Raw genomic sequence first — 11,920 nt, forward strand, 5'->3', positions numbered from 1 at the left:
TTCTACATTGACTGCATATAGTTTTCAATTTTACATCACAATTTGCTGCAATTATTATATCTTCAGGTTGTTCTCGCCTTCATATTAATCATCTCGACGGTTTCGTGTTACATACGATTTGTTAATTTCTCTTCCGACCGGTAATTTGACTCCGATCTCTCTTATTCTCTGCTTAATCTACTTGATTATTATTATTATTATTATTATTATTATTATTCCTTTGTTTTCGCTTGCAAATCGGTGTTTTGTTCCGATCTTCGTGAGGTTTAAGCTAAACCTCCTATTTATATTCCGAGATCGGATCCAATACGTATAATTTGCACAATTATTGTCCGATCACGTTTAATTTATGCGGTTAATAATTTACGATTTAGTTGAGGCGAAATTGAATTGTGTTTAATTGAGTATAATTGTTTCAGATATTAAATTCATCTAGTAGCATATTAAATTCTTTGTTATATTAATTGTTCCAGCTCATGAGATTTAGCTTAGCTTCTGGTTTAGCAAGTTTGTAATTCATATTCATATTCTAATTTTGTTATCAGATCACTACTTTTAGGATGCTGCTTGTCACATTAGTGTCTGCCTTTAATTAGTAACTTTTTCCTCCTTTTGAATAAATAGACATTAGTTCATAAATGGTAATATTATTATTATTTTGTTTGTTGTTGCTTATAAATTCATGATCGGATCGTAGAGAATTTCTTTTTGAGTAATCGTTTGGTTACTTGGTTCTGAAAGACTGAAACTTTTATTTAATAACATAACAGGAACGGTTACTGGTTTATTTGGTTTATGATCTCATATCTAGTATGCATGCTTAAGATATGGTGGCGAATAAAAGACCGCGTTACGGAGGATTTCATGATTTACTGAAGCCTGTGATACCTAAAGCTCCTAGATCCTTAAGGGTATAAGTGTAAACTTACATTCGTTTTCGTTTAATAAATGTAAATTTGTTATTAACTTGTGCCATTTGTTTCTTTAGAGGAGGATTTCACGTGACAAGTCAACCGAAGATGGTAGTGAAATTTGTGGTTTTGAGTTATTAGCAGATGCAGCCGACAAGTTATTACAGGAACAGGAGAGTGAAAGTTCTACTTCTAGTACTGATCCAAAAGAAAAGGGACAAATTAGCAGTCCTGAAGAAGTAAACAATGACCTACTTGAAGTCAAAGTCAAACCCACTAATCCAGACCCTCTTTTATACGAAACGCCGCATTCCAAGAACGATTCCGGTTCGGATCACGCTTCTATTGTTACAAAAGCTGACTTCAAAACAAAAGCCAACTCTAGTTTGATAATGGAAGCCACTGAAGACAAATCTGGTAACTTATGTAATTATGACTTTGGTAAAGCCGTAGATAAACAAAGTGTAGGGTTGACTTCAGTCAAGACTTTGAACGACTGTTTGGAACCATGTGTGAATGCCCGTGTGCCAAACAAGTCATCTAGCAGTGTACATCTATCCTTTTGTAAAGATCCAACGCATAGGGGGAATGTGAATATTAATATTAGAGATGATGATGAAAAGTATTTTAGGTATAATAACATTAACCACAGTAACACCAGACTAAGCGCGTTTGGGTCACGATCGCGTGCTGTATACAAAAGAATGAGGAAAATGGGGCCTTCTAGATACTGGAAAGTCGCCCGAAAGCTTAAAGATTATGAAAACATTACTAGTAAGTGGAGTAATTTAGTAAACACAATATTAATACCTTTGTATGGGATTGAAGTTATATACTTATATGTTTGTAATACATTTTATTGATCTTTTAAGGTGGTAGAGTTATATCTTTTTACCATAAAAGAAAACGATTTCAAGCAGATGCTGTATGTAAAAGAAAGAAGTTGTTTCATCAAAGTCCAATAAATTCATGTATTAAGAAGGCGCGCAATGAGAGCGTATCTAATCTAGTGAAGTTTAGCATAAAGTCGTTTAAAGTGCCCGACTTGTATGTTGAGGTGCCTGAAACCGCAACCGTGGGCTTACTGAAGGTATAATTTTTAAATAACTGGAATTATGACTTATACGCGTTTGATGTTTGGTTAAACTGATTTGGTAATTATGTTTCGCAGAGGAGTGTGATGGAGGCTGTAACCGCTATTTTACATGGTCAATTACATGTAGGGGTACTTGTTGAAGGTAATAGAGTTAGAGATGATAACCGGACACTCCAACAATCTGGGATTTCCCAAAATTCTAACCTTGAAAGTTTAGGATTTATGTTGGAGCCGAGTTTGTCTGAAGGTTCTTCGTTTCTTGTTCAACAAGAAACTCCATCATGCACCATGCAACAACAACTTTTTAGGTACAGCTCACTACTTAGGTATTTATGTTACTACATCAAAATTAGGCTTGTAAACAAACCGTACATTCGGTGAACTGTTTGGCAGGAAGTTTGCTCATTTAAAAAACGAACGAACAAGAACAAAATGTTTTGTTCATTTAGTTAAACGAATGTACATGAACACATGTCTCATTCGTTTATTCATGTTCGTGAAAGCCCGTTTACGTTCGTTCATATATTTTCATTATTTATGTTTGTTTTAAGTTCAAAAAATTAGGCACATTAAAATTTAGTCTAGTCTTGATAAGTTTTTAGGCCCAAAAGATTCATGTACATGTTTACTTTTAATTGTTGTTTGCTCAATTATGTTTGTCATCATGCTCAGTTATGTTTGTTCGTTTACGTTCGTGAACCATTCATTTATACTATCAACAAATGAACATAAACGATCATGAACACACTCGGTTTTCTTAATGAACGAACATGAACATGTAAACCCTGTTCATTTAACTGGTCGTTTTTGATTGTTTGTTTGGTTAAATTTAATGAACGGACATGAATGTGCTGTGTTTGTGTTCATTAAGTTCGTTAACAGGCCTAGTCAAAATGTTGACTTTTTCTAACAGTGTCAACATGGGTGGCTCAACCATTTTGAATACCTAAGTTGAATTTAAAATCTAGAGAAGAATGGAATTTTAATTAATTACTTGTCTAACTGTTAGGGATCCTTCGATTCCTGATACGGAAAATTGTGTCGAGAAGAATGAAGTATGTGCAACTTTTGAAGCTGAAGGTACACAAGAAGATTGCAAAGCATTTGTTCTTGCTCCAGCAATGGATGCCGAGGCACTCGCAGTAGTCCCTTTGAGTGAAAACCCAACTAAAAGATATGAGTTTTCACAAAGGAGAATTAGGAGACCGTTTTCTGTATCAGAAGTAGAAGCACTTGTTGAAGCAGTTGAAACGCTTGGAGCCGGAAGGTGTGAATATTATTATGATCGAAATGCTTTTTGTATGGTAAGTATTGTTTTTTATGTTCTAACGGTTCTTTGTGATAATATTATGCAGATGGCGTGATGTTAAAATGCGTGCGTTTGGTGATGCTGACCATCGCACTTATGTTGACTTGAAGGTAAAAGATAACAACATACTACTGCCCGGTTGTGTAATCAGTAATGGGTTGGGTTGACCTGAAACACTTTATTGACCAAAAGTTTTAATTTTGTTAATAAGCAATGTTTTGCTATAGGAACTAAAATTTAATCTTAACTTTCAATTTTTTTAATAAACTTTCTTTTATTATTTGAATTAAAATTTGAACATAACTGTTAACTTTTTTTTGATAAACGGTGTTTTATTACTCGAATTAAAATTTTCATCTTTTGAATAAGTTAATTTGGACATTTTATGCATTAGAACATGGACTTCGGCAAATGATATATAACCCAAATCGACTCATTCATAATGAATCGTGTAGGATGGAATGATATTCTTGAGAATCTTGAATTCGTTTATCCCACATACCTCTACAATCCACACTTAGTTACGAATAAAATTTTAATTTCAGGATAAATGGAAAACGCTTGTTCACACAGCAAGCATTGCGCCCCAACAAAGAAGGGGAGAGGCGGTGCCCCAGGATCTTCTGGACCGAGTGCTGGCTGCACACGCCTACTGGTCTCAGCATCAACATGCGAAGAAGCATCAGAAGACCTTGGAGGCGCAAATGTAAATTATAATGATGATGTCGAAAAATTCTAGGTAGAAATGTTTGTTTTAAAGGTGATGTAACATGTTAATGTTTTAGTAATTGTGATTAACTTGGTGGGTTTGTAAATTATTCAGGGCTGGAATAATGTTATCTTTTAATGTTTTTCATTTCATTCAAGTTTGATGCATGATTCTTGGTGGAGAGTTGTTTTTGGTTTATATTATTAACTAAGAAAAAGAAAACTTCAGATAAAATTCAACAGTCTAAAATGCTTGATGTTCACTATAAAATTATGTTCAAACTTTAAACACACCTTCCCAAATAAATTAAATACTACCATTACATGCTCATGCAGTAGTGTTTTTGTACTACAAAAAATATCAAGAAGAAGAAATGCTATAATAGAAAAGATAAGAACAATCTTTTATATAAAACTAGTTTGAGGCCCGTGTATTACATGGATAATTGATGAAAATTTTAAAAGAGAAAATTATGATTTGCCTCCATGTGCTTTAGTGGCACACAACACGCAAAATCGGACTCGGGCCTATAAAGTGCTCCCGCCCATAAAGTATAGGGAAGCAAGTTATAATTTTCTCATTTTAAAATTTAAACATTAAAAAATATACAATCAACGACGAAATTATCATATATTGTTAATACAATTACAAATTACATTGAAATTACAGGAATTACAAAAGAAACATTACACAAATACTTTATAAATATAAACAATTCCTTGTACACTACAAATGTGCTTTTATTAGATTAACTTGTTTATCAAGAATCAAATTCTTTAGCACATGTCTGCTTGTAACTCTTGACAATGTAACATATAACTGTCCATGTAAGAACACGAGTTCTTTCAAGTAAAAAGATATATGTTGGTTATTTTTTTTATTGGATACTTTTAATAATATTATACTAACCGATTTGTATTGAAATATTTCAAGTTTTTTTTAATTTATTACAATTAAAAGTCTTATAATCAAGGAATATTTGAAATAGTTGAAAGTATTACACAAAGAATGCAATTGGCATAAATATAAAAAAGACATACTAACCTGTTTGCCATAGTTGTGAAAACGTTGATTAATGTATGAGTTAGTAAAGTACCACAGGATGTTCTTATATATAATACTTGAAAATATTAGATAAAGAATGTTTTAAACTTTGAATACTAATCCGTGTGATTGGTGATTAGTTTAAGAAGAAGTTGCAATATTTAATTAAATTGATATATCTCTATCTCTATAATTATTTAAAACCATTAAAAAATCATGATTGTAGTTTTCAAAATAATTAAAGAATTCAGATTTACAGGAAACAATCATGGTAAATGAGCTGACCAGATTAAATAAAAAAACCGTTATTATAGCTTGATCATATCAGACCCTTGATTTCTTAAAAAAATCTACCTAAAATAATCTATTGATTTATATTTAGGAAAAACTGAAAAATCAAATCACTCACATTTATATTAGTTAAAATTGTTAAATAATGAATATCTATAATTTGATACACCCCGTGTGATTAGATAATTTCATTTGGAAAGTTGTTGAAATATTAAATACATAGTAAACCATGATTGTTTTCACACTTATATACGTATTAATAAGAAAAAAAATATAATTTAATACTTGATTTTAAGGTTTAAAACTAATAATTATTCGTATGATTAGAGTTTTAGCAAGAAAACCAGAATTGTAGGTTTCCAAAGTTTAAGCTAAAACTAATAATTGTTTTAATATTTACCTAAAATTCTCTTAATTTTAAAAATATTAAATAAAGTGATTTTAATGAAAATGTTAAAACTTTACACATTAAGCAAAATATAGTCAACACAAATATGAATAACGAAAAAACAAACAACTAATGGTAGCTTAGTTATGAAAAAAAATACATAATGAAAAGTTTTTAATAGCTAGTAAATCGTGATTGTAGTTTTCCATATAAACAAAGAATTCGAATTTTTAGGAAGTATTGCAAATGAGTTGACCAGATCCAAAATAATGTTTGTTGAATTTATGTTTTTGAAAAAATGCTAAAAAATGAGAATGACTAAGAGAGTGACAAGTGGCACAAGTAAGTAGTGTTTTATTATAACAGTAGATGGGACACAAAACACTAATTAAGAACACATACACTATGATATGTATCTACTTCATAATACATGTCAATATGTATCTACTTCAATGGGACGCAAGGCGTGGCTTAGTTGGGGTCAGGGGTGGCCCCGGCCCCCACCGTTTTTTCGCTCGTTGGTGTAAATTTATCATTTTTTGACCGAAAATGTTTATACATAGTGTAAATTTATCCGTTTCTGACCGAAATTTTGAGTCTACCCCCTCTGTTTTTCGCTCGGTAGGGTAAATTTATCCTTTTTTCGCTGAAAATGTTTATACATAGTGTAAATTTACCCGTTTTCGACCAAAATTTTGAGTCCGCCCCTCTGTTTTTATGCTGGGTAGTGTATATTTATCCTTTTTCGGCTGAAAATTTTTATAGTGTAAATTTACCCGCTACCGACTGAAATTTTGATCCCGCCCCCTCTAGTTTATGAATTATATTATACATATTGAGTCCGGTCTCATCGACGTGTATATCCAATCTTCGCCACTGTAGTATTGCATTATACGACAAACGGGATAAACAAGTATATTAATGTAAGTTGACCATTGATGAAAATATTATTATCAAGTGTAAAAGCTATTTATGCAAGCAAAGTATACACACAAGCATATGTTTCGATACAAATCATAGATGCTAATATAAGTATAAAAAAAATCAGAAAGATAATTATTTTACATTCTGTTTTTGTAAATAGTTTTGGTTTATACAATTGTGTCAGTGTTCAAAGATTCCTCGTCGTAAAGTGAGGATATGTAGTATCAAATGTCACTGGATTTTTATGTTTCTGTGTACTTTCATCACATGTTTGAAGTTCAGGCTAGGCTTGGTAGTTAATTCATTTCACAATACAAAATATTACCTATTAAATTTTACACAATCAAATATACCCGATTAAATTGCAAAAACTCTAGAGATAATACGTGTGAGTTGAAGGTGCACAATGTCGAGTTTATATAGAAGATCTTGCAAGAAATAAACCAAGAGCTTTTTAACAAAATCTCTTTTGAGGAACGACTTTTAGAGATGATTAAAGATCTTTAAGGTCGTTTTCTCAATGAAAGTTAGCAAAAGATTAAAACCTTGATCCCGATGCTTGCTGAATCAGTTTGATGGTGTTTTATCTGAAGAGTAAAGGTATTCTATCGAGTTTACATTGACGTATTGTGAGAAAGATCAATATATTGAAAAGCTTCAAGAACGTGACCATGTCTAAATGAATTCTTAATTTCTTATGCAACATGCTAAAGTGTTCAAGCTTATAAAGGGAGTTGGGACCTTGTTGGAAGATCTCAATACCAAAAGTAATTAAGAGATTTGAAGCCTCTTAGTGAAAAAAATATTGTCAATCATTTGTATATATAATTACATATATTTTTCGTTTAAACAACAGAATTATATAAAATCAAGGACTAACAAGAAACTAGCTGGAAAATATTGCAATTACAAATGCAAAAGAGGATTATAAGCGATTATGCCCAACTAGATGTTTGACTTACGATTCCTATTTGAAAAGAATAAAATGTCCGTACACATGAGAAAATAAAACGTAAATTCTGTCTGAACCTCGTGTATCGAAGCTTATAAAGAGCCTTAGATAGAAAATGAAAGCACACCGATGTGATTGACATGTAAATATGTAATGTAGGTAATTTTGATCCGGTTATTGTGGGTTAGTAAAACTAGAGCTCTACCCTTATTGATGGTTTCGTTAATATTACAATGGAGGAATAAAATTCGAACATCTAACATCCTGAGAGACCATTACAAAAATATAGCAAAGAAGATGATAATTCTGAAAGTATCATGGAAGTCGATGCTCGATTATTGTTGAAAGCTAGTGACGTAAATCTTCCTTTACAACAAGTGCTAACACTCATTTTGTCATAATTTAACCACTACCCCATTTTATTTGACAACATTAGTATTGGACGCACACATACTAGAGATTTTTTTTTTTTAATAAATGGCCCAGTGTAACTGGTTGCCGGGAAACTTCAAAACACACAAATAGATCGAATCTTATAGTTAACATACACGTATGTAAATAAACTTTGAGGATAATGACTAAAATGACCTTTTTTACCAACAACATTCTAACCGGCCATCTCAAACCAAAAATTCCTAAAGTAGTCACTTTCTAAATTGTTGGATCCAAGAGATTAGAACGGACCTCCAACTGATCTATTTGACACAATTTTGTTTTTGAACCAAACACATCTAAACATGTATACACTTAAACGGTCGACAATTGATCTATTCGTTTGGGCTTCATATCTATTCTGTCGGGCCTCATATCTATTCCGTAGGGCTTCATATCTATTTGATTGGTCCTGACGAAATAATAGTACATATGAAAATAAAGCCCGACGGAATAGAAATGGAGTGCCGACATAATAAGTATGAAGCACGACATAATAGATATGAAGCTCGACGAAATAAATTCATGGACACTCATTTAAGTGTATACGTGTCTAGATGTGGTTAGTTAAAAAACGGAAGGGTGTCAGATAGATCCGTCGGATGTCAGTTCTAATTTGTTGTATCCGATAGTTTAGAAAGTGACCATTTTAGGTATTTTTGGTTTGAGGGGTTGAGCAAGGAATGTTGATGATAAAAATGGTTATTTTGGTTGTTGTCCCTAAATTATAAGGTGCAATTTGGAAAAACTAGAAAATGTGTCGTACGAGGTGAGGGAATCATATGTCATATGATGAGCGAGGGTGAAAGACACATGTTTGGTGTGTACTTTTTCGATGCTTTCCGATGTTACTTTAATTCACTCGTCTTGTGCAATAAATAAATCAATTATATACACATTTCATATTTTTGTCGCTCAAAAGATGTAGTAACTATTTATCTTTATAGTGCTAGTTATCAAAACATCATTATATAAATTTGATTTAGTATATATTAAAAAGAAATAATAATAATAATAGTACCGGTTCAGAGGAAAGTTATAATGCAATTGGGTTGTGTTTTAATTAGGCATGTGGACCGAGGATCGAATTTGGGATCACGTAATCAAAATTTGGCTAACCCGGATCCTTTCCCACTCAAAACTAGTTTCAGCCCGAACTGGTTTAAAAAAAAGCTCGATTTGACCATCTTTGAGTAGTTTTGGCACAAACCCGATGTATGCACCTATAGTTTTGTATATGATAGTTGTGTATGATAATATGATATAAAATTTAAATCATATATTTAGCATCATTGTCTCGTTGTTAAACTTGTTGGTTGTAATTTCTTTTGTTACAAATAACCCATGGTTAACAAAGATCTATGATATCGATAACACACAAGGAATGCAATGATAACGTTTTATATGCGATATTATTGTTGTACCTCTGTTTCAATGAAAAACATATGATAATGTTTCTTACATACGACCCTAATTGATCATACCTCAAGCAACACAAATCAACTATGCGATAGTTGATACATGCATAAAACGAAGAAGAAAAAAAAATTGCGCTAAAAATATAACTAGTCAAGAAAGCTGGGGGATCGCGCATGGCTATCTCTCAACCTATATATATGCTAGATCCGACCCTATAACAATGTAAAGGGACTAATCAAAACAACACTAGTCAAGATCATTTATATAATTATGTGGTGTAATAATATACAACGGTTCCAAAATTATTATTTTAAAAAATACTAATAATAATTGAAATATTGAAAATGTTCAAGTGTCAACAGGTTTGGAACACAACCACCAGTTCTTTCTGAACTATGAAGTAGTTGTTGATCACCTCATCTTTAGTCACTTCAAGTATTTGTAGACCAAATACTTGGAATCTTGGATCAAAAGAGCAAATCTTGATATCTTTATTTTCCAATATTAGCCTCCATTATTCTTTTCACATCTGTAGGGGTAGGATGTGTCAGTAAGTATTCATGCTTTGGGTAATACTTTGTACTTCAGATTGCGATTGCTAACAGCTAGTTCACCCCACACCCTTACCCCCCCCCCCCCCAATCCACCCACCACACACAAGCACACATGATCTTTCTATATATATCCTTAACCCTAAACCTTATAGCCATGTATCTCTAAACAAAACCTTTCATAGACTTATAACTTTTCTTGTTTCAAGTTCTTGATTTGTTCATCTTGATCTCAAGTAACAGTCGGTTCTTGCCGGTGGAGAATCTTCAAGATTCACAAATAAAAAGACTCGTTTTTTAGAGTTTTCATACGTTTTGAGAATCTTGATGATGTTGCAGTGGCAATTGCTGACTAATTTTATTAATTTGCTTCATGTTGTTATATAATTAATTATTTTAAACTTAATTTAATGTACCATTTTTGCAGGTTATTTTATATTATGTGTGTTGTTGGAAATGCCAGTTTGTCGTTAAGTTTTTTGTTAAATATATTCATATGGAAATCTTTCAGGTGTTCCAGTGGAATATAAGAAAATACAAATCTTACCTCGTGACTTGTGGTTGTACTCTGTACTAGCAACTTGTACAGTACAACTTGAAATGATCATGGGATGCTATGTGTTTTTTGGATTTGCCAAGTCAAGAGATCCAATTAGGTCTAAAGTGTTTATTATTAAAAGGTTTTTATTGTCATTTATGATTTGCTACAAGTACTTGTTTGACTGTTAATGGGTTGGCCTCTTTTCTCCTCCACGTCGTGCGAAGTTTCATGAGGTGTCTCTCTATCGCAGTTTCTACGACAGATATGAACTTTCGACTTTCTCTCTCCTTATGACGTTGTTATTGGTTGTTTCTCTTCCTCATCGGTTTAAGGGAGTCCTACCAGTTGGAGATGGTCTTTTATCTTTTATTTTTTTATGTTCCTAGCTCGACCAGAAGCTTTAAAATCTATACATATTGTAGGTATTTAAGCGATTTTGAAGTAACCAATCAAACAAAATAATGTTAATGTCTAAAAAAAGATTTCTATTCATGACTTTCATGTTTATGTAAGCAAAATGAAATGAATGAGACTACATGAGTTAATCTTTTGATTATCTTTAACGGCTAACACACACCATCTAATTATATTTCTTAATCTACATTATTAGTGTCCATCATAAAACTCGAACCCTCAATAATTAACAATATCAAGGGCCCTTTAATATCAAGTGCATGTTTCCTTGATATAATTGTTTATAATATATCTCTTATGGAGGATTTTAAATATACTATCCTCGTTAGTTCAAATACTGTTGGAGAATTGTTCGTAAAATAATATAAATAAAACATTTTTAATAAATTACAATACATAAGCAAAAGAATGGTAATAAACTAAAATATGTATTAAATGATACAAGAATAAAAGATCAATGAACAATAAAGTAGCGGTTAAAAATCAGTGTTTAACACGATTCTCTTAAAAGTATCGTGAGTCTTTCAAAAAACTCGTATGTTTTTTATGAGATAACAGTCGAAGCAACATGTACTACACAAATATGGTAAAAAATTGTTGGAAATATTCTTTGTGTGTTTAAGAATCGAGTTTGGAAATGTTTGCAAGGGTGTATCCAACTAAGCTGGTTGTACCTTAATATTATAGTCACTTGAAAAGGCTGTCATATCACTTAACTTTATTAGCTAAAATTTAACTTACATTAAGTGTACGTGCTAAAAGACCGTGTGTAATGGAAACATTATGGCCGCGTTATGGCTCAAAACGCGAGGGGAACACCGCCCCCCCTGCGTTATGTTGAAGTGAATTTTGGGCGCGTTGTATCTAAAACGCGAGAATGGCACGCGAATCAAAAAAGTTACCGTTGGGGTTGGATTTTAAAATGCGAGAATGGAGCCG

At 32.3% G+C, this 11,920-nt stretch overlaps 1 protein-coding gene across 2 annotated transcripts; it reads left to right on the top strand.

Moving 5' to 3' along the window:
• The first annotated feature begins 654 nt into the window (after positions 1-654).
• Positions 655-4,174, top strand: LOC143637623 (telomere repeat-binding protein 3-like). 2 transcript variants are annotated; one of them, XM_077104966.1, is made up of 7 exons: positions 655-911; positions 989-1,689; positions 1,791-2,001; positions 2,083-2,315; positions 3,017-3,274; positions 3,363-3,426; positions 3,862-4,174. In XM_077104966.1, exons 1-7 carry the CDS (start codon positions 828-830, stop codon positions 4,024-4,026), a joined length of 1,716 nt encoding a protein of 571 aa, XP_076961081.1. In that variant the 5' UTR covers positions 655-827; the 3' UTR covers positions 4,027-4,174. The 2 variants fall into 2 exon arrangements, with proteins under 2 accessions (XP_076961081.1, XP_076961080.1); XM_077104965.1 differs by having other exon boundaries at positions 656-911; positions 989-1,685; positions 1,784-2,001; positions 3,862-4,173.
• Positions 4,175-11,920: the final 7,746 nt, after the last annotated feature.

Source organism: Bidens hawaiensis, unplaced genomic scaffold (assembly GCF_021521415.1).
Source record: "Bidens hawaiensis isolate Kalapana, Puna unplaced genomic scaffold, B.hawaiensis_p1.1 tig00008374_1, whole genome shotgun sequence".
NCBI classification, from domain to species: domain Eukaryota; kingdom Viridiplantae; phylum Streptophyta; class Magnoliopsida; order Asterales; family Asteraceae; genus Bidens; species Bidens hawaiensis.

Coding starts and splice junctions, on each gene's coding strand:
- LOC143637623 (XM_077104965.1), top strand. CDS start 828: ATGGTGGCGAATAAAAGACCGCGTTACGGAGGATTTCATGATTTACTG. Junction 912..988: donor AAGCTCCTAGATCCTTAAGG/GTATAAGTGTAA, acceptor TTGTTTCTTTAG/AGGAGGATTTCACGTGACAA. Junction 2,316..3,016: donor ATGCAACAACAACTTTTTAG/GTACAGCTCACT, acceptor TCTAACTGTTAG/GGATCCTTCGATTCCTGATA.